The 24177-nt window shown below is 41.1% G+C and overlaps 1 protein-coding gene across 6 annotated transcripts in view; it reads left to right on the plus strand.

Moving 5' to 3' along the window:
* Nucleotides 1-24177, plus strand: part of LOC143528546 (adhesion G protein-coupled receptor D2) — a 65318-nt gene that overhangs the window by 25806 nt on the left and 15335 nt on the right. For all 6 annotated transcript variants that reach the window (XM_077024247.1, XM_077024251.1, XM_077024252.1 and 3 more), the window contains exons 21-23: nt 4701-4742; nt 14582-14635; nt 16868-17009. In XM_077024247.1, the coding sequence (XP_076880362.1) occupies nt 4701-4742; nt 14582-14635; nt 16868-17009 (238 nt within the window). The remainder of the gene's footprint in view (nt 1-4700; nt 4743-14581; nt 14636-16867; nt 17010-24177) is intronic.

The following is a 24177-nucleotide window of genomic DNA, read 5'->3' on the forward strand; positions in this document are numbered from 1 at the left end:
GAGCTCTGCTTGATATTATTATAAAAGATTACTTTATTATTATTAAAGTAAGCAGCCAAAACTGTCTTATAGTTTGACATTGATTTGTACATAAAAAAAACCTTTTTTAAACTTTCCCCTTGCGTTCACACACACACACACACACACACACACACACACACACACACACACACATATACACCCACCCCCAATTCTAATAACACTTTCCCCCCAGCTGTTACCATTAGAGAGAGGGAGTTCTAGCGAGTTGTACTGAGTGTTATTTAGAGTCCCCTGTTTAAAGTTGCCCTGAGTGTAACCCTTTACCCAGCCTTCAACTGCTGTGCGGAATCACTAGTACACCACACACACACCTGATACTCTTTGTGACATCATCAAAGCTCTGGGCACTATTTTCAGAATTGAAAAATTGGTTCCAAACCAAAATAACAGAAGGGCGCTCCAACCCGAAACAACTCAAATGGCCCTCGTTGCATGACGGTGTTTTTAGTTGGTGGATTAGTCTATAGGATATTTTAGATGCTGTTCAGCTTGCTTGCGCCCAGGCACTTCATGTAAAGAACCATTATCATGTAGCGCTTATATTTTTGTTGTTCGATAATAAATACATTTCAGAGAATTCATAGGGTCTTGTTCCTTGTGGCAGGTCTTTGTCTCGGCGTCCGTCCCTCCGGTCAGCTCCATTTGCTGCTAAAATAATGTCACAAGGCATCATAACCACTCAGGAGACAGAGAGCTATCCCTCTCTCTCCCTCTTGCCTAGAGACTGTGCCTCTTTAATCATAGTTTTCATTTCAGTGCATTGAAATTTCTGTTACCAAGGACAACGTCATAAATAAAAAGGGGTTTGTGAGGATTTTTACCTGCTTGCTGTCCAACTTTTCGTGCATTAGAGGAGAGTAAGAAAGAAAAAAAGATGGTGGTCATCTGTGAAAATTTATTATCATTTATTACATTGAGGCAGAAGAGAGAAAGTAAGTAAAAGCTTGAAGCTACAATCTATAAAAACAGGGAAGAAAGATCCATAAATGAAAAGCAAAGTGAATTTCTGTATCTTGTCCACTGTAATGAGGAACCAGAGTTCCTGCTCATTGTAGTGTGCAGTGTGTTAGTTCTCTGTTCCAACAGAGTGTGCTCACTTCTGATGGATGGGCCAAATTTGATAAGAATGTGTCTGGCCACCATACAGCATGGAGACTGGTCTGTAGAGTGGATGATTGAATAGCCTCAACAAAAAGCACTGTGATCTAGGTCTGTCTTTTTTTGTCAGAATTGTGTTGGGATTTTTTTTTTTTTTTTGGTTTTGCCTTTTTTTGTTGATTTTTTTAGTAGGGACCATTACCAGTCAGGTGTTGTCATCACTTCAAGAGCTGTCTGCAGGCACGCCTGATTTTTAGGAATATTATTGTGAGTTTTGCCCTCTTATTGATATTGCATAGCTTTTGATTATTTCAATTAAACAAAGTTCTTGCCTTCATTGCACTACCTTGCAGTCTCAAGGGTGCTTGTTTTCAGAGCTCAGTGTTTACTGTAATAAACCATGCAATTGTGTCCTAATTAATTTTGTCAGTAATTAATTTATGCACATTGTTTGATGTATAGCAATACTTTGAAAGCAACACTGACAATCTGTTGCATACATTTTGACCATTTTACTGAGTTCAAAAGAAACAATGTCTTAAAAATGCTGCTCAGTGCATTTAAATTGGCTCTATTTCTATGTTTATTTTGAACTGAAGATTAATTAATTAACATTTTACACAATCCACCATCAATGTTTTGATGCCACTTATTTTTAACATGATTATATTCTAATTGGTTACTTTTTAATAATATGTAAAGGATGTTTTCTCCACTTTGTTCAATGAGCAACAAAATATTATTCACAAATAAGAATCATGATCAAAAACATGGTAATTAATTAAGCACTAAGTAGGAAATTGTAAACCTAATCCAAAACACTGGGTTATGCATTGTACATTACCACCCACTGTCTTTGGGTATTGATTCAGTATACAGATTTAAATACATGCTGCAGATTAGATGCCCTCTTGCTGGAATTGATTGCAATTTGAAGTTTCTGGACTTAGCTGTGCTGTTACTTTGCCACTGAAAATGATGATATAATGATGATATATTAAGAGACTAGTTAATTAATGGGACAATAAAATACAATTGCTAAAGAACACCAAATTATTCAGATTAAATATAACAGATGCGTGATGTCTAATAGTGGATTAGTTTGTGCAAATGTGTGCAAATTTATTCCTGAAGTGTAATATTGGTAAAACTAAAGAGATGGTGATTGATCTTAGGCAAGACACTAAGGAGACCAACTCTACAATAATCAATGGCTTTGCAGCTGAAAGCATTAAGTTACAAGTGCCTTAATTCAACAAGTACAGTAATTGATGAGTTGTGTTTCAATCAAAACGTAAACAAGATCTTGGATAAATGTCAACAGAGATTTTGTTTGTTTGTTTGAGGAAGTCTCATAAGTGTGTTATTGAGTCAGGTTTGACATTTGCATTTATAAGATGACTTGGGAGCATCAAGAATATGAATCTTCTCAGCAGTATTGTTAAAGCTAGCAGTCAGAAGTGTCCTTATTTCAACTATTTCAAAAGCTCTCACACAAGACTGAATTAATTATTGTAGCAGAATTTCACCCTCTAAATGAAAAGTTTCAACTCCTTCCATCAGACTGTCTGTATAGACTCCCAAAGATATGTTGTAACAGATTTAAAGACTCTTTTATCCCCAGTGCAATTGAGTTGCTGAGCAAGAGGGGTAAGTGAATGCAATGTCTTGTTTAAGAACCTGTGTTGTATTTAATATGGTGTTATTGTTGCATACTGTGGATGTACGAATAGAAGCTGCAAATCAATTTTCCCTTTGAGTTATAAGAAAGACTGAACTGAACTGGCTGGGTGTACAGCCTCTGGTGGGAGATGATCAAATCAGTGTGTTACCTTTTCCTTACCGTGAACCTCGGCCGTAGTGGAACTTTCCCTTGAAGCTCCTTGGGCTGGGGCTAACTGACCTGGGGTCAGATCCGCTTTCCCTTCCTATGGGTTCTGGTGGTAGTAGCCACACACTGCAAGACACAGCAGCATTTATTCTCTGCTTAGACAGACTCACAGCACTCTGGAGTAAAGAGAGAGGGAGTGACTTGGCTTACAACAGGACAGACATAACAGAGCCACATTAGGAGCTTCTAGAACACCCTCCTTCTAGAACACCCTCCTTCTAGAACACCCTCCTTCTAGAACACCCTCCTTCTAGAACACCCTCCTTTTCCCCACCTCTCTCTATATCTGAGGGGAAGAAGAAGAAAAAAAGAAAAACACACACCCAAGGCTCTTGCCCACATCTTTCTTAAAGGAACATGACCCCCTTTTTTCTAACAAGTGCACCCTGGGCAGTGAGTTAGACATTCGCCATTCTGGGTGTCTATGTAGTGGTTTAACCATTTTCCACCATACTTTACTGCGTTTCACCATACTTGTGACATTCAGGGGTGGTGTGTGGCTAATAGCTTGAGACTTCACAGGTAAGATGGTGATGGAAAAATTATGTTCACAGTCACTCGTGTTGAACGTTGGCCATCTTAACTATTGCAGTTTCCAATAGGAGAAAGAATCCAGTAAACAGTTGCTGGGTGTTCCAGCATAAATCGATGTTAAGTTATTATTTTTATTCATGCTTTCTAACCTAAGATTATATATCACCTTGGTATAGAACTGATCACAGCGTTGTGAGCACCTGGGTATTGGCTTGGAATTCTGCCTATGTTTGGACCACCACCAAACCATCAGTGGTGATACATCAAACTTTGGTAAACTGAATGTTTCAAATGATTGACTGATGGTTGGGTCTTTCCATTTTGGCAGAAGTGTGATAAGCGTGGATTGTTTTGTTATCACATTTCATCCTGTTGCTTTGGTACATATAATCCACATTTACGTTTAATGTTGGACCTCTGCTGACCCCCGCGTGGCTATTTGTGTTAGAAGTTTGCAGTGTGTCTTGTTAGACTGGTAAAATGTTCCTTGCTTCCCCCAAAAGTGTCCTTTGTTGGTTTTGTCCTTTCTCCAACTCTTTGAACCTCGGGCCTGCATTGAGGAGGAAGGTGAATGCATGTCTAGAACATTCAATAAGCACAATACTAGAAATAATGAAACACGGTCATTTTTCGTCACCATATGTGCCCTCGTTCGGCACCCAAGGGCATCTCATTCATGCTTCTTTCAGCATTTGGCCATAGTATTTTGTGGACTTGAAATAGTTATTTTTTTTTCTTTTTGTTACATTCATTATTTTATCATGCTACTTGTCCTGATTGTTCTTCATTAGTTGTGCCCTGCCTTGCTAGGGTTTTGTCTCCTATGCTTGTGCCTACTGCATGTCTCTGGGTATTGAATGTGGACACTTAAAGCAGAAATATGTGAGCCCCACAAAGCTAGTGAAAACCTTGGGTTAAGATCCTCAATTGGACTGCCTCTGAAACACAGTCACTCTCCATAGACGCAGAACATGTACATTTCATTTTACTCTTGTCTATGTGCATGCTAGTGCGTGTGCCAAACGTAACCAGCTCTTTGTGCTCTCTGTCTCATTGCTCTCTCAATGAAATGAAAGCAAAAAAGAAAATAGCCCTAACGTCTTTCTTTTTTTCTTTCTGTTTTCTCTTTTTGCAGGGTCTCTTCATCTTCCTGATATATGGCGTGTACAACACGGAGGTAAGTCTGCAGTGTGTCTCAAGGCTGACTGAGTGAGTGAGAGAAATGACAAGTTTCTGATGTCTCCCCACCAGTGGAAGGTGGGCTGGGGGGGTGGGGTGGGGTGACGTGAGTGTCGTCAATTTTTTTTTCCCCCATTTTTTTTTGAACGTGCACATCCCACTGCCCTTCATGCTTGGGCTAACTTATATGCATCCAGACCCGCCATTAACCACTGACACGCAGAGTAAAGAGCTAGTCATTCCTCACCCACATTGGCTAATATTTCACTGCCTCTTTAAGTTTTTAAACTCATGGTCCTCCATTTAACATTCTGACATTAGAGCTCTGCTGGCCTAGTGCGTCTTTGCCAAAAGTCCAGGATGAGAAAGTGAATATATACAGGACAGTAGGTAGCTAGTGCAGGGCCATCACACAAAAAATGGTTATTAGCATTTAGATGCTCTTTTAGAGGGAAAAATATTGGTAAAATATAGGTTTAATGGATGAGGGCTATTTTGAATAAACATTTCTTGCTAAACTGTCCTCTAAATTCTAATAAAACTTGAATAAAGCAAACATGGAGGAACGTAACAGCACTGTGATAGATGGTTTCTGATGAACATATTTGGATGTATTCTACACCTAAAAACTTTTAAAACATTTTTTGTTCAGTAACAACTTCTACGGTGCACCTCTGTATATGTGATTCGACACTTGTATTTATAAGTTCATCTTCAGTATTACACATCTTCCTCAGTGTTACGACCCCACGATGTCATGGGTCTAGGGGTAGTAGGCCTAGCATGTACGTAGTGGACAAGATGGAATTAAATTAAGAACGTGAAACCCAGACGGATATGTAAAAAGAACTCTTTACTGCAGAGTGGTAGAAGAACCGTTTCTATGCAGCAAAACCAGAGACCGTATATATAAGTGGACTGGACGACACGAGTGAAAAGTGAAGCCTACATTTACATTTATAGCATTTAGCAGACGCTCTTATCCAGAGCGACTTACAAAAGTGCTACGTAGTTGCTTGGAATCTCCAAGGTAGTATAGATAGTCCTGAACACAAGGTACTCTAAGCTGGAAAAACCATTAGACGAAAGTCATATGATACCTAACAATTATGCCAAGTCATTATTATACCTGAATATACACAACACCTGAGGACAAGGACAGTAAGCAATTCCTATAACCCAATTATGCACAATACCTGAGAAAACGACAGTAAGCAATACCTATAACAAACACATGAGGAAAGAGACGATAAAGCACAGTAGATGATGATGATGATGATGACCTCTTATGCCTTTATGTGGCATATTGGGCCGCAAACAATCGCCACTGGGCCTGGTCTTGTGCCTGAGCTTCAGCCTCTTCTAACAGAATATAAATATTCTTGAGGTCTTGATGGAATGACCTTCGCCAGGTATTGCGGTGGCGTCCTCAAGGTCTTTTGGCGCCTGGGGGCTGCCAGCGCATCGGCGTCTTCGGAATTCTTGAGTCGTCCATGTGAAGGACATGGCCGGCCAGTCGGAGTCTTCAACATGCGACTATGTTGCGAAGTTTGGCCAAGCCACTCCTTCTCAGAACCTCTTCGTTGGTGATGTGCTCAGTGTAGTGGATCTTTAGAATCCGACAAAGGCACTGTTGCTGGAAAACGTCCAGCTTGTTGTTAATGCTGGCGGACGCCTTCCAGGTCTCGCTGGCGTAGATGGCCAGCGATGGTTGGGATGACTACTGAATTAAACAAGCAGAGCTTGATCTTAAGGGAGATGGTCGGGGAGGACCAGATCTTATTCATCCTCCGAAATACCGCAGCCGCCTTCCCTATGTGGTACTTGACGTCCACCTCCGCATTGCCATCATAGGAAATCACACTACCGAGGTAGATGAATTTCTCCACTTCTTTCAGCTATTGCGTACCTACATAAATCCCCTGTCGTGGGTCCGTGGAGCAGACGAACATGACCTTTGACTTCTCAACACTGATCCTCAGGCCAACTTTGCCGGCTTCTCCTCCCAGATTTATTGTTGCGAGCTGTAACTGCAGCTTTCCTTCCTCGAGCAGGGCTATATCATCGGCAAAATCAAGGTCGGCAAGGCGGTTGTGGTCGGTCCAGTGGATGCCGGGCCCAAAGCCGGCACCAGCTCGCCTCATGACATCGTCGAGGACAACAAGGAAGAGCAACGGAGACAGGATGCAGCCCTGCCTGACGCCCGTGGTGATCTCAAAGAAGTCAGAATGGCCGCTTCCGGTCTTAACGCAACAGCTCGATCGCAAGTACAAGTTCTTGAAAATCTTGATGAAGTTGGCTGGGACACCGTACAAGCCCAGGATCTGCCAAAGAGAGTCACGATGGATGCTGTCGAAGGCCTTCTTGAAGTCGACAAAGTTGACGGAGAGTTGTTGCCGGTACTCGACACACTGCTCAATGATGTTTCTTAAGGTGAAGATCTGCTCTCTGCACGATTGGCCACTTCGGAATCTGGCTTGTTCTTCCCGCAGCCGTTGGTTGAGGGCGTTCTTCAGTCGTTGAAGAAGGACAATGCAGAATGCCTTGCCAGGCACAGAGAGGAGGGTGATACCCCTTCAGTTGGTGCACTCGGAGATATTGCCCTTCTAGTATAGTTAGTATCTTGACTATGGCGCCTTTCCGCCAGTCCTCCGGCACTGTGCCACTTCGCCAGCATTTGTTGAACAGAGTTGTTATTTCTTCCGCCATAGCATGGCCACCGTGTTTCAGAAGTTCTGCTGGTATTTCATCCAGGCCAGCATCGCAATCTTCACTTCCTCAATGGTGATTTCACCAGTGTCCATCGCCTCGAAGCTATACGTCGTGGCGGGTTCTGGCTGATTGAGGGTCTCATGGAAGTGCTCAACCCACCTTTTATTTTGCTCTTCTTGAGCGATCAAGAGTTTCCCGTTCTTGTCCTTGACTGGGACATTTGCATTAGACCTCGCTCCAGTGAGTTCATTCACAATTCGGTACAAGGTCTTAGAGTCGTTCCGATCAGCTGCTTCCTTTGCTTCGGCACCTTTCCTTCCCAGCCATTCTTTCTTGTCCTTCCGACAGCTTTTCTTCACTAGCCGATCCAGCTCAGCGTATCGTCGGCTCTCTTGTTCTCTGGCTTGCTCAGTTTTGGCCTGGTCTCGTTTGAGCTTGGCAATTTTCCTTTCGTCGATTAGCTCCCATGATCCTGCTCTGATCCACTGTTCACTTCTCTTTCCTCTGCGTCTTCCGATGGTGTTTTGGGCGGACTCCATAATGGCATCCCTGATGCCAGCCCACGTCCTCCATTTCTCCAAGGAGGGCAAAGCGATATTGCAGTTCTAAAGTGAAGGCATTGGTGGCAGTTAGGTCCTTGAGTTTCTCAAGTGCGAACGGTCTCTTTGGTGCAGGCTGTCTTTGATCTCAGCTCTGACTAAATAATGGTCAGATCCAATGTCTGCCTTTCGGTAGGCCCTCGCGTCGCGTAATGCCTCTACTTTTTGCTGATGCAGACAAAATGGATTTCGTTGAATGTCCGCCCATCGGGTGATCACCATGTCTTCTTGTGGATCTCGCGGTGCTGGAAATATGTATTCCCAATGCACAGCCTGCTATGCTCGCAGAACGACACCAATCACTCGCCGTTATTGCTGAGGCGTGTCGAGGATGCGTACACTCCTATGACCGTCTCCAACCCCACTCTGTCCCCACCCAGCTGGGCATTGAAGTCTCAGATGAGAATCCTCAAATCATAGTTTGGGATATCATTGAAGACATATTAGAGCATCCTTGGAAGTATCTTCGGCGCTCTCCATCGGTGCATACACTTGCACAAGGGCTGTCTTGGCGTGTCCAAATCCGAAATGGGCCATGATAATCCGGTTATTAACGGGTTGCCAACTGATGAGGGCTTTCGTGGCTTCTTTGCTCAAAACAAGCCCAACACCACGTTTGTGCCGATCTTCATGGCATGAGTACAGGATCGTCTTACCATCGCTGATAATTTGGCCGCTTTCTGTCCATCTGACTTCGCTGATCCCTAGGATATCGAGCTGATAGTCATTGATTTCCTTTGAGTTGCGCCAGCCATCCGCTCTGATATAATGTGCGAACGATCCATGTCCCGATTCTTGTAATGGCTTTGGCGGAGAACAATGCTTCCATCGGTGTGGGATGCCATTGCCGGTTTCTTCAACGCCGTCATCCTTCTTGAAGTAAAATTTCTGCTGCGTTGTTTAGAGTTTTCATTTTCGTTTGTCGTTTCCATAGCAGTAAGGGTTTTACAAGGACGGGTTGCTAACCCGACGCCCAACCCTCCTCCTTTCTCATCCGGGCTTGGGACCAGCAATGGCGGAGTAATTATGTAAAGTGCACTTGAAAGAGGTGGGTCTTCAGTCGGCGTCTGAAGATAGCAAGTGACTCAGATGTTCGGGGACACAAGGGAAGTTCATTCCACCTCCGTGAGTCAGCTGCCCTCTAGTGGCTGGCTGCAGTACAACTTTTAACCCCTCCCATTCCCATGTAAGTGAACGGGCCGGACAAGAAACTTTGAATTTTTATTACACGTAAAATAAGTTTTTTGAGCAATTATATTTTGTCAATTCTATAAGACCCCATTGCGTTATTATCTCTGCCAGTGTTTTTCATTATGATAAACCGATTTTATAGAATTTATTAAATGTTACTTAAAGGGGTGTGGCGATAAAGTGATTGACAGTTAATAGCTGCATTGATTGACATCTAATACCATTTACATTTACATTTACATTTATGGCATTTGGCAGACATTTACATTTATGGCATAATACCAGACGCTCAAACGTGAATGCGCTCAACAGCAAAACTCTATCAAAACTCTCGACAGCAGTATTAAAAACTTTTACCTTTGTTTATTTTGTAAAACGTCAAAAGTGTCTTTATACCACACCTCAATGTCTTGTTCTGCAGTAAATAGTTGTAACAGACCATTAGGGTCAAGTTCTTTGCAATTCTTTCGGTAAGTAGCTCAGTTAGATATTTGACTAGCTAGCCAGATGTTAACTTTAAATCCTCTCAGGTTAGCAAATTGTGCTAGCTAGTTCATAGTTTAGCGAATTGAATGAAATGTACTTGAAGCATAGACCGTGTATACATGGGTGTGTGTATACACCAGAGACCGTATATATATATATATATATATATATATATATATATATATATATATATATATATATATATATACGGTATACACATACAAGATTAATTATGTATATATAGTTGAAGTCATTCACATTAAACCTAACCAAACTAATCGTGCAGTCAGTGTCTGGTTTGCCTAGTGAAAACCGCACAACACATATGCCAACTACAAATACATTGTTTTTTATTTAGCGCGAAGATTAATTTCAGTTAGAATGTTTTGTGCTAAGCGCGACTCAAACCAAAGGATTCTTATTCAGCATAGTAATAATTATCTTCGCGCTATAAAGAAAGATAGATTCGTGCGTTGTGACTTTTGAACTGCATCTTGAAGCTGTGTCAAAAGTGCTATAGAGATGAGCTTGCCAAGCTGGTTTTCCTTGGAAAGGAGAGTGGGGGTCGGTGCTTCAAACGCGCACCATGTCATTAGCAAGACAATTGGCACTAATTGCTTCACAGCGGGGAAGTGGGCTACTCTGTGGCTGATTTTCCTCGCGAAGATTTTCGTGGCGTTTGCAGTCCTAGTGTTAAGTGAAACACTTACTATCTTTGTTCAGTAGTAGCTAGCTAGGTGGCACACTCCGTATGCGTGACCCCGTCTATACTGGTGGGCGTATCCTAACAAATGTGATCAGAGTTGGGGTGGAGATACTGTCCTTCTTCCAGAAGCCCATTTGTGTGGACACATACTGATATTGGATGAGAAGGCCTTACTCTCAGTCTCCGCTCTAATTCATCCCAAAGGTGTTCTATTGGGTCAAGTTCATCCATTGCTTTGTGTGCTGGTGCACAGTCATGTTGGAAGAGGAAGGGGCCAGCTCCAAACTGTTCCCACAAAGTTGGGAACATGGAATTGTCCAAAATGTCTTGGTATGCTGAAGCATTCAAGCTTCCTTTCACTGGGCCAAGCCCAGCTCCTGAATAACAACCCCACACCATAATCCCCCCTCCACCAAACATTACACTTGGTACAATGCAGTCAGACAAGTACCGTTCTCCTGGCAAACGCCAAACCCAGACTCATCCATCAGATTGCCAGATGGAGAAACACGATTCGTCATTCCAGAGAACGCACTGCTCTAGAGTCCAGTGGTGGCGTGCTTTACACCACTACATCTGATGCTTTGCATTGCACTTGGTGATGTATGGCTTGGATGCAGCTCCTTGACCATGGAAACCCATTCCATGAAGCTCTCTGTGAACTGTTCTTGAGCTAATCTGAAGGTCACATGAAGTTTGGATGTAGTAATTGACTGCAGAAAATTGACCTCTTCACACTGTGTGCTCAGCATCCACTGACCCAGCTCAATCAGTTTACATGGCCTACCACTTTGTGGCTGAGTTGCTGTCGTTCCCAAACACTTTCATTTTTTATAATACAGCTGTCAGTTGACTGTAGAATATTTGATATTTATTTCATGATTCGACTTGCACATGGCATCCTATCACAGTTTCTTGCTGGAATTCACTGAGCTCCTGAGAGCGACCCATTCTTTCACAAATGTTTGTAAAAACAGTCTGCATGCATAGGTGCTTAATTTTATACCTGTGGCCATGGAAGTGATTGGAACACCCGATTCTGATAATTTGGATTGGATTTGGCAATATAGTCTATCTTTTGGCAACAAATTATTATTTATTATTATAGGGCAGTCATGGCCTGGTGGTTAGGGAACTGGTCTTGTGACCAGAGGGTCGTGGGTTCGATTCCCAGACCTGAGGCCATGACTGAGGTGCCCCTGAGAAAGGCCCTTAACCCTCAATTGCTCACTTGTATAAAAAATGAGATAAAAATGTAAGTCGCTCTGAATAAGGGCGTATGCCGTAAATGTAAATTATTTAATTAATTTAATAAAAATGACTTGGCCCAAGTTTTGAGTGCCAGGTCCAAACTTTTGCCAGTTGTGTAAACAGTGTAATATATATAGCACTGCAAATGTAAATAATTCTTTTAATTTGTTTGCAGCATAAATGAAAGAAACACTATGTTACATTCATGTTCACTTATATGGTTCATTCTGGGTATAAAAAAATGTTCATTTTTAAATTAAATATTCATTTCTGTAGATTCTTTCCTTACTCAAACAGCCTTGTTTGGAGATGTAGAAAGAATATGCTCATTGAGGGGACCTCTCATGCAAAGTGTTTGTATAGCTTGGAGTGTGTGGCCAAGGTCACAGCCACCTGGGTATAGACCTCCACCCTTTACCACCTCCACCCTGGCACCGTCTGAGTGCCGTGCCCTTTTGTCTTCCTTTGCTCGTACCTTTTTACCGTCCATAAAGGAGGTGTGAGGAGGTGGCCCTGAGTCAGAGCCCCGCGCCGACACAGCCACGTCTCTCCGCTGACCCGCTCCGCATTGTAAAATAAATCATCGCTACATTCTTGCTTAAGTGGCTTTTTTAGTGCTCCGGAATCTATTTTCCAACTCTCGTCTCTCCTTGACCCCGGGGTCTTCACAATTTGTGAGCAACCCATGTTTGCTTTATGCAGTTTTCAAAGGAGGTTTTGTAAATATAATCTTTGCTTTTTCCTTTTCTTCTTCTAGCTCTTGACTATTTTTTTTAACTCTCCATATTTTCTCTTTACGCTGTTGAGTTGAAGGTGTGGCAAGAAACACGGACAGATTAAGTTTCACCCTCTGACACAGTAAAGGAAATTATCCTTTAATAGAAAAAATACACAAAGATGAGGAGAAGAGTCAAAGTTTTAGCATATGAAAATTCAGCTAATTAGAGAAGTGAGAGGCCAACGGTGAACACTATACTTGGTTTACACTCAAGAACATGTCTCCACATCTCCAGAGGCCTTATAATTTGTTTCATCCACCCAAACACTTGATTGTGTGCAAAATGTGGAAACACTGGATAAAAGATGCTCTTTTGGTCGATTCTTCGTGTGTTTAGTGAGAAAGTGAGGTCGTCATATTAGTAACTGACAGACATCAACTTGATTATGTGCTGTGTCCTTGATGAGAACAAAAACATACCAAAGAAGGGATTAATTTACTTCAACATGCTGCATTATTTGGTGTTTTGGTAGAGTTGCAGTAAAGATTGGTGTGATATCACAGTCGGCGTAATGCAATATCTCCATTCCTTTATTTGTGTTGTTTGTCATTCAAGTCAACAAATTAAAACGTGGACGATTTGCTCTAAATGTAAGTGAGATGAGACTTTCCCTTCTGCTCACCTGTTTAGTTTCCTCTTTGATGACCTCAGTTTCATATCTCTGCCTCACAAGTATTCCAGCAGGTGTTACCATTCTCATTATTGTCATATGGAAATGATACCTAACAGATTTTTACATAGATTGTGTGGATTGCATCAGTATTAAACCTTGAGAGAATGGCAAGCAAACATCTTCTTAGTTACTTCAAGCTGCCTTCCAAGCAGCCAGGTTTCTGGAGTGAACCTTTTCTACATTGCTTCCTGTGATTTTCTTCTGAAATAAATTGATTTGATTTCCCAGATCCATTCATTAAGGCTACAGTGCACTTTGGGCATTTCAATTCACAGCTCAGTATGGGAGGAGGAGCGAGGGAGAGGGAGAGAGAGAAACAGAGAGAGAGAAAGAGAGAGAATCCAAATCTGACATATTACTATTGACTGAGAGTTGTCAAAGGTGTTTTGTTCCTTTCATTAGCCCTGTCAGCACCTGTAGTGGTGTCTATGCAAAACATGCCCTTCTGTATATATCTGCATGGCAGCATAATTTATGACGATGCCAGGGTCTAATGAAGTCATAAGGCATAATGCGTATCTGCTAGTGAGAGAGGCTGGGCCTAGGCTGGGATATGGCACACTGCCTCATGAAAACGCTGCATGTTTGTGGTGGGTGACGGAAGCCTCACTGGGACAAAATCCTACAGCATGGATCTGGGAGTATGCCCTAGTTCTCAGTATATGTAATTTGTATAGTACATTTTATCAGTAAAACATTCAAGTATTTTCTAAGAATCTTTTATCATCTTGAAAATATTAGTTTTTATTAATATTAATATTCCAATATACATCTTGATACTTGTACATGTAATATAGTCTGTGGAAGAGGAATGTACCTTCCTATTAAGAATGTACGTGTGTTACATTTCTGATGTTATTAATCAGTATTTTCATGATTATAATAAAATTAAACCTTAGTATTATTTAGATATTTTAGGTAAAAAAAAAAACAAACAAATTCTTGATAAGAATTTCTAGTTACGTAGTTCCAGTGAGACTGTAAAAATAACATGTGCGTAAACACAAAAAACTTTCCAGAATTATATAAACATCGTGATTCAGAGCAGTGTTCTGCCAATACTGATATTATCACTGTGCATGCATATCTGCAGCGGCATATCCGCCTGTGCTGTCTCCATCTCACATGCTACAAATGCAATCTGTTCTGCAAGGGCGGTCTTTTCCTCGGACGCTTTCTGTGCCCCTTGGTGTGACGTGACGGATGATGGGTTAAAGTGCTCTCCTTACGTTAGCGCATCCACGTGTCACTTTAAGCACCTATAACCTATGACAAACCGGGACGCTCCAGTTACTCCCGTTTGGTCCCGCCCAACGACTTGAACACAACTGCTGTTTGGTTTTTGTGTGACGTTCGTGAAGTGAATTCCATGTACAGCTCCAGCAGGTACAGGCCTTTTAACTGGCTAACCATGTTGAGCATCCGTCTTTTCTCTTGCAGATCCGCAACACACTCAAGAGGATCAAAGAACGGAGAAAAGCTCAGAATTTCTCTGTAAGTCTTTATAGCATTCATACATTTGACATCATGCTTATTAAAGCATGCATAGCCACATGCTTCCCATAAAAACCTGTTAAAGATGGTGTAACATTTACAAACTAGTAACACTATTATTAACAAACTGTTAAATAAGATGTTTGAATAGTTTTAATGCATTAAAACTATTCATATAAAAACTATAATAAATAAATAAATAATAAAAACTATATATATATATATATATATATATATATATATATATATATATATAGAGAGAGAGAGAGAGAGAGAGAGAGAGAGAGATCATATATATCATAGATAGATAGATAGATAGATAGATAGATAGATAGATAGATATTCAAAATTGTGAGGTACAAAGAGTTTCTGGAGAAATAGGACATTTTTGGACAGAGGTCCTTCATCATTTGTGCATCACAGAGTGCTTCTGAATTTGTAGGAGGAACCAGTTTATATAAGAAAAGTAGATGTTTAAATCATAATACTCATTCCATGGGGATCTGAAGCACAGAGAGTGTAGATCAGTTCTTTTTATATATATTAGTGTGTGTTCCTTCTCATCCTCTTTCCCACTCTGTCCACCTCAATCCCAAGAATGTCAGCTGGCAGCCCAGGGTTACACGTTTCTAATCCTGCACAAGCTTGTCCCTTGATATTAAACTGTCAGCCCAGTATTTATATGTAGGGCCGCTGTTCGTGGAGATCACTTAGCTTCTGCAAAGCGGTTTAAAAGTAGTTAATAGCCCCGGCCCCTCACCCCTCTATGCCTCTCTTACACACACACACACACACACACACACATACACACACACACACACACTGGCGTGCGACCTTTGTAGTTTGGGTTCTGACATGCTCTATGGCGATATGAGAACATTCACTGATTTTTATTGGACCAGAGCATAGTCCGTTCTAATTTAGTTGCTGAACAGCTGCATTAATTATTTCTGCTGTAATATCATTCTGGGGCTTCTGAATTTATTGGTTTGGTTACTGTTGCACTAGATCAATTCAAATCAGTTCATTTTAGGACATGATCGGAATGGTAAAAAAAATTCCCAGTTCAGTTAAGGCATTATTCCATCTCTGCTGGTTTAAGGTGGGCTGTTCTACTTATATTAGACTGGTGAGGTTTCATATGTATTGTATCATATGTATTGTCCATTAGAACCTCCTCTGTCTATGATGAACTTCTCCAGAATTAAATGCTTTTGCGGATGCAGTGGGCTGTCAGCTAATTTAACAAGCAATCTACTCCAACTAATCTTGTACTAGTTTAAAGTCTCTAAACCTTTTCACCTCTTGGGATGTATATTTTGTCCATGCCTGATATCATTTTTATATGGGCCTGACCAGTGTAACCAGGGTGCTTGATACCAACTGTCTCCTGACCTGAATGACCTCACACTTGTACACACTGTGGCAGATTGCTTGGAGGAATAAAACTGTCAGCTGTGCTGGCCAAATAAAAAATGAGCCCCTTCAATACGTGCAGGGTCTGGGTCCACGACAGCTGTGAAATATAGATATAAATTGAAAGCAGATTAGTTTTTTGATCCTAATTCAAGTTTTGACAAGATATAGGATGGGTAAGATCTGGGCTGTTTGCTGCATATATGTGCATTTCCATCAGTATAAACAGAGCAAATGTCCATGATTCCTGAATACTTTGGTGATCACTGGTGATTAGGTTTATTTCTTGGAGAGAGGTGACCTTATAAATATTACACAAAACCACATAATTATGACCACTTTGAGCAAAGTATGTAAAACCTTTTTTTCGGATGAGAATATGCCTCCTGAATATATTGTTTTTCGGTCAATGCTATTTTGTTGTTGTCAGTGCAACTTAAAGCCCCCCCCCCCCACCCCTGGCCTTTAAGTTGCACTGTGTACCACTACTGAAAGGCTTTCAGTCCTGTGTCCGCATGTCTGATTAATGCTGCGGGTGGGTCAGACTCAAGCCTGCTCTGACAGCCTCTGTTTAGATCAACTCAGTTTACTTTTTCATGCCTTTAAAATATTTAGCCTCTTTTTTTCTTCTTTTTTTCAAAGCAAAGGGTGATGTGTCAAGCTTTATTCTTTATTTATTTATTTTTTTAGGAAAAAGCCATGTATGTTTTTTCAGGAGGGATGTATCAGCATGCGTACATTTTGTACACGCTAGTTTCATATGTGATCGGGTGTGTCGGGGTTCACATGCTGCAGTCTTCCTTTGCCCCCCCCCAGAACTGCGGCAGCTCCAGACCCTCCAGCTCCGTCACCAGCTCTCGCCAGGGCAGCTCCCCCGAGCCCGGCCCACTCGCTACGGCCGGCACCGGCCCGCCTGGCACCCCCAGCGCCAGCAGCAACCTGACCTGCAGCCACGGGAGTAAGTGACTTACTTTAGCCCTTTAGCCTGCCAGTGGATGGAGTGCTTTTCAGTAACTCTACGTTTAGGAAGCTCTGTATAGCACTTGCCCACATTTGTGTGTGTGTGTGTGTGTGTGTGTGTGTGTGTGTGTGTGTGTGTGTGTGTTGCATCCATGCGGTTGGGAATGTGTGTGCACAAAGCAGAGACTCTGTTGTAGAATCTGTACTGCATTATGAGCTCAGGAAACACTAGCAACTGGTGGGAATGGTGAACTCCAGGATGACAGCTGTGCTTTCAGACGATAACATTCTCCAGACGCTGCAGAGTGGAGGCCTGCGTTTGCTTCTTCTGACCTCAACATTATTGGGTTGCATCACAGTAATTGGCAAGGGGCTGCATGCCAGTTCAATTCTTTAAGAGACGAAAGAAAGAGAGAGGTTTTGATGGCAAGGGTGGTGATGGGCAATGATAATATCATTAAATTTTATGAAATCCATTGCTCCTAATGTCTTGTTTTTAACATGGATTGGTTACAAAATAATATTAATTAAACCAAAGTGTAAATATTCGATATGGTGGCCTCAGCCCCGGCCCACTGACTCTTTTAACAATGATTGAGGTTAACCTCCATTAAACAGATGTCGTTAAAAGCCTTGCAAGTTAAACAAGTAGCCATGAAGTTCATTATATAAGGCCATAGGAACATTTATTGTGAAATCTATAATTTTATTTGTTTCAGTTTGTCTAAATGAGTTGAGAAGAATCTATTAGTGTTCTGCAGACATCCTGTAGACCAGTGATTCTCATGTGGTGGGACAGTTCTGGGTGCCTCGTGGACAGCTTGTAAAAAAATTAATAGGCTACTCTTCTAATTTTGTACTCGTCTTTTTACTCGTAATTTGCGAGTAATATAATTATTCCACTCGCCAGTGGCGACAGGTGATACAACAGCATTATTTTTTATGGGTGAGGATTTTTTGTCATTGTAAAAATATCCACCATTTTCTTTTGAGTTTGTATTTTAAAAGTTAAATTGAGCTGCACTCACATGTTCGTCTCTGCCCATCAACAAAGGCGGGAATCTGATCACGTGACTCGCGAAGCAGCGGAGCAGACCTGAAACTTTAGCACAAGGCGTTAGCTTGTTGAAAATAACGAAGCCAAAAATATTGGATTTTTTCACACAGTCTACATCTCTGTGGGACCATAATTGGCCACAATTCTTTATACCTGTACATAGTTACAAAAAAACCTGTACATAACTGTACAAAAGTCACTCATATTCATACTAGGAAACTTGGTAAAGTTGGTTTCACGTTCGCATATTCGGAATTCTTTCTTCAATAACTTTAAAATATGCCGATTCTTATTTCTGGCAACCAAGACAAACATCTCCAACTTTGTTTACGTCAGGAATAGATGTATTTTAAAAAACATGTTTTTTAAAATCTAGTACAGTCGCCACTGCAACGTCCAAAGCACCATCTACAAATGACCTTAACACGGTCGCAAGTGGCGGTTGTAAAGGCCCCAGAGCACTGCGCACTCTTTGCAATGATTTCAATTTAAACGGTCCATCTAAAGCCACCAAAGAAATTGTATTACATTAAGTGCATCCTAAATAACAACCTACAACTCAGAGATTGGTATTTATACCAATTTGTGGTGGTCATTGCCTAATCTTTTGCCTAATTATTTCAATAGCTTTAAACAGTCCTTCATTAATCCACAAAAAAGGTTGTTGATTAGGATGCACTTAATGTAATACAACATGTTTTATGCTCTTATGATGGATATTTTAAAAGCTATTGAAATATTTGTCAAAAACTGACCATCACAAATTGGTGCAAGGTATAAAAACCCATAGGCCTATCTGAGTTGTATGTTGTTATTTAGGATGTACTTTGTGTAATAGACCTTGTTTTATGGTCTTATGATGGCCTGTTTAAAAACTATTGAAATGTTTAAACAAAAAATGACCACCACAAAGAGGTAAGAGGTAGAAATACCCATTCAAGAGTTCTAGGTTGTTGTTTAGGATGCATTTATTGTGTAACAACTTGTTTTATGGTCTTATGAAGGATTGTTTAAAAACTACTGACATTTTTGCAGAAAAACAGAGTGCACAGTGCTCTGGGCCTTTACGACCGCCCCTTTCATTCATGTTAAAGTCATTTGTAGATGGTGACAGTAGTAGATTTAAAATAACATGTCTAAGTCCGAATATGCGAACATGAAACCAACTTAACCACAGTTACAAGGAAGAGAAAGACATCAGGCATGTTGGACGACAGAGATCCTAAATAACAGTTGATCTGATGTGAGTGTTGTAATGATTATTAGTTTGTATACTATATGATTATTAGTTTGTATACTATTATGCTGCCTAGAAAAAGTTATTGGCAACTAATGTTTTACTTTTAGGACCCCCCATTTTTTTGTATGGAGCCCTGCATGCGAACCAGTCTTGTTGCTATGGTAACCACCAATTGTTTACCCTTTTAATTTGTTATAACATTTGTATGTAATAAAAGTAAGTTGCAACATAATGACAATGAGAAAATGTGGGTCCCGGGCTAAGACCAGTTGAGAATACTTGCTGTAGACTAAACTGATGCAGAGCTCACCTGATGGTCACCTGGGACAGAGATGGAAATTCAGCTTTCAAAAATGGTGTTGGCAAGAAAACGAGTTTTACAGCCAGGGACACACCAGGACTTCTCATGGCCTGTACGAAAAGCTCATGTCTGTGTAGACCCCTTCCCATCTCGTCTATTTACGTCTACACCCACAGCTTTTAGCTGGCACTCCTACCCACAGCGATGTACATTTCTGCTTGGTTTCCTCTATGGAAGAAATCCTTATGAAATCCCTATCCATTGAATACAGGTACATAAGGCATGATGGAGGTGATGGTCCTGTAAGCCCTGCTGTCATACCTCTGATGTTTTACTCTAGTTCTCTGGTTTCTCCAGCTCCCTTCTCTGCTCAGACTCCCCTGATCCTAGTAAAGCCACTACATGTGGTCCTCCTATAATAGACCTCCTACTGTAATAGACCTCCTACTGTAATAGACCTCCTACTGTCTTTTTGTAATTTGATGTGGTTGTAATTTAAGTGACATGAGCCTGTGTTTCAAGCCTGATAGGGTTTCATTGGTTTTGAGTTTCACTACCATTATGTTCCTAAATTCAGGCTGGTGTTTTAGTGAAAGTTCATCAGGGCTGGAAGAGCAGCCATAACCCATGTTTTATTTTGTATGGATGTACTCTGTAAATATAAAAACAGCACTCAGTAGTTCAAGTATTAAGAAGTACTAAGTAGTTGTGACACAGTAAATATAAATTAGAGGTACAATAACAATAGGTAAATTGATATTTTAAATAAGTAAACAGAAAACAGTACCTGCTAGTTATAATGCCAGTTTCTGATAATTATTATTCCAGTACCTGCTAGTTATAATACCAGTATTTGCTAATTATAATACCAGTATCTGCTAATTATAATGCCACTATCTGCTAGTTATAATTCCAGTATCTGTTAGTTATAATTCCAGTATCTGACAGTTATAATGACAGTGTTTGATAGTTGTAACACCAGTATTTGCTAGTTATAATGCCAATATCTGATAGTTTTAATTCCAGTACCTGCTATTTATAATACCAGTATCTGCTCATTAAAATGCCCTTATGTGCTAGTTATAACACCAGTATCCATTAGTTATAATGCCAGTTTATGCTAGTTATGATGCCAGTATCTGATAGTTATAATTCCAGTACCTGTTGTAATAGTTGTAATACTAGTACCCTAGTTATAATGCCAGGCAGGTAGTCTGCTGAGACTATAGGTGTATTCTACCAGCACAAATGCTCATAGCTGTTTGCCAGTTCACCTATCTTCTCAGCTCAGTTCCAGTATTCTGTATCTTGGTGTCTGAGTTGAGGTTTAAAGACCTCTGGATACAGCTTAATTAAGGGAGACTGAACTCATAGGTCATCATCCAGAGCTTAAAATACAACTATGTTATGGCATCTCTGTGGTCAGAGGAATGTGTTCAGTTCCCCATGCATGTCCCAAAGTTACTTAGCCACTAACTATAGGTAAACCACAGATCTTCCAAGGAATTTTGGATAAATACTTTAAGACCGTATATGCATGTCCAACCACGTATTGAACTATGGGTCTTGTGATTTGTTCTTTCAAAATGAAGTTATAAAGAATACTTCTACAAAGCTCAGATTTTTTTCAGTTAGCCTATTGTCTGTGTAAATATTTCCTATGGCTAACGAAGCATGACACGGCGAATCAAACGCGCAACGGAAAAGTATTATACGCTTACTCAAGGTTGATTGACAGCCATTATTATCCAACCCATTACTACACTAACAGGCATGCATATTATTTTTTTAAGGCTTGACGCTCCGGAGGCTGCATACATATACCGCGTGCACTGTCCTACGTGCACGAGCAGTGCAACTAATCATTCTGACGAGAGTCGCGCTCAGCCCGCCGCTCTAACCCCATGCAACACGGACCGCGGTTGAAAACATGCTTTTAACATCGTGCAATTTTTTTCCCCAGGCAGTCATTGCTGCATCAGGGCAGGGGTACCGTGCGGCGTGGCTGGCACGCGAATAGAGCACGAAGCTACAGGGGAAAGGGAGGACGAGGATGAGGAAGGATGCGGACGTTGCGTGTAAAGCAAGCGGGCAGCGGAGAAACGCACCGCGTTATAGTGGGCAGCACTCAGCTACGTATACAGCTGTACTGCAAATCACAGTCCTATAATAGTGTCCCTTATGGGTGATGTCAGGTAACTTCAGCAAGATCTTGGCGCAAGAAATATAAACCAGTTGACCACGGTTCTGATCAGTTTGTGCTTTTATCATCTCCCACAAGACTGGTTTGCATTAGTTGAGTACATCAAACAATTTGGGATGTACTTAGCTAAAACGCGCAGTGAAATCAGGGAAACATCAAGTTTTTTGGCTGTGATGGAATATAGGTAGAACTTTGACGTAAGAGGAATGAAAAGCAAATTTTCTTCCTGCTCTGTCTTGTGCTATATATCGTACATACATTTGCTTTTAGGTTGAAGGTTGAAGTTGCTAGTGCTAATGCAGCATGTCCTTACATACACAGTTCACAAGTACTCTCTGCTCTTCTTCTCCTCCGTCTCTCTCCATTTTAAGCAGATGTGGCCCTAGGACCTCTAGCAAATAGAACTGAGTTTAACATCATTGAAGTACTGCATAGAAGTTGGCTAAAATGATTTTTTTTTGTGTGTGTGTCTTTGTATGGACTCTTTGGTATAAAGCACCCATACTTTTCTCTGGGTATTTGATGTAAGTTTAAAAAACACATTGTGCCGCTTTCAGGGGGAGGGAGGGGGGGTGGGAGATAGAGAGAGAGAGAGAGAGAGAGAGAGAGAGAGCGAGAAATGCATGTTGAATGTGACTCGTCTTTTTTTCAGCAGTGGTCAGAGGTCACAGGTCAGGGTCAGGAATCCCTGGGTGAGGCTCTTCATTCTGGCTGCAGTTGTACAATGTTGCCAGCTGAGACTACTAGCGAATCTGTAATCGCTGTCTTCCTGAGTTGGGAATCAGCGTATATTTAGTGTGTGGACTTTTGGAATTTTTGGATCAGGAGAGAATGCGTTGCACAGTTTATTCCTGAGAGTCAGTGTATTTGCACAACAAAAGCTCGTTTACAATAGGAAGTCCACTGCAGATGACTTGGTCTGGCATGCTCAAACAAAGCTTAAAAAAGGCATGGAAGCCGTGTGCAATTGGAGTCTTTGGAACTAAGTAAAATGTTCCCCTCTTCCTTATTTGTTTATTCTTAGTCTTTCCTCCATAAGTGTAGTCAGATAGGGACTGGCCTTGGCACTTGTATGTACAGAGGCATTATGGCTGCCTTCTGCTGTTTGGTAAAAACCTGATTCCAAATCAGGTTGTGTTGCTAGGGAGCGCTAGAGCTGAGCTCTTGATTGGAGCTTATTCTCGTAAATACCCAAATAAACAGCAAGCACACCGACTTGTCACTCGAGCAGTTGTTTATATTCCTCTCCCATGCCACGTACGTTGTGTTTTTCTCAAATCATTGGAGGATAAAGTGTTCCTATATTATGAAAACATGTTGCAAAACGTAGATAATAGGAAAAGTTTAAACAGTTCACAGAACAAGATGGTCCGCTGTGGTCACCTGAATTGCCGGTTTAGGCTTGGAAACTCTTTGATGCATTTCTTTAATGTTAGCACTCCACATCAGCGGTCCCAGTTTGGCCTTGGAGAAGCACAGCCCCATTCAGATGAATGTTTTCACTGCCCTAACAGGCCTGATTCAACCCACTGACCAATATCCAGGTCCTTTTGAAATCATGAACCTGTTCTGTCCTCCTGTACAGGGATGGGCAATCACTGTTCTACATACTAAAGTGAATAGACTTTTAAATAGAAATCTTTTCACCACTCCCAGTGTAGCAAATGTGTGGATTGGTGGCACCGTCACTGATAACAGATTACAAGGAAAATTTAATTTGTTTCTGCTTAAGAAGTTAGAGTCTGCTTCATACACACTTTTAAAAACTAGCAACAGTTAATGGAAAAGTTTTAATAGGACCCATTGTTACAGTAGCTTTTGTTGTAATGGGATTTATGATGGATGGCAGTTGTGTGTCGTCTCCCATTCTTTAGAGATATTTATTTTATGTATGAATCTGTTTATTCTGTAATAGTCAATATTTTCTCTCCAGGGATTAGCAGAAAGGCCAGGTGGCAGGTTCATGACAACTCTTAAGTTCTCGTTTTGGGTTTCTTCTGGGCTGTGTCCCTTCTCTTTCCCACCAGGCCTTCCCCTGATCGTTCACAGATGTGCGTTAATAGGCGAATGCTGGGTGAACGTTGTGCGCACTCTCGTGTGTATATTTGAGATGAAATTCGCTCAACATTCTGCCTTCACTGGGCAATGTGAAAGTAGGCACCACTCTGAACTGCTTTTGAATTGTGTAAACCTTATTCAGTCAAAGCTCCATCTTATATATTTATGCGGTGAGCTTGATAAAAATGTCATATTAGGTGTAGGATTTCAACAGAAAAAAAATCTGAAAGTGGTTAGCGCTTTATAATAATAAAGTAATATGGTGTCAGGTATTCTGGCTTTGTGTGTGTGAGGTTTTGTTTTTGTG

This window comes from Brachyhypopomus gauderio, chromosome 12 (genome assembly GCF_052324685.1).
Source record: "Brachyhypopomus gauderio isolate BG-103 chromosome 12, BGAUD_0.2, whole genome shotgun sequence".
Classification (NCBI taxonomy): domain Eukaryota; kingdom Metazoa; phylum Chordata; class Actinopteri; order Gymnotiformes; family Hypopomidae; genus Brachyhypopomus; species Brachyhypopomus gauderio.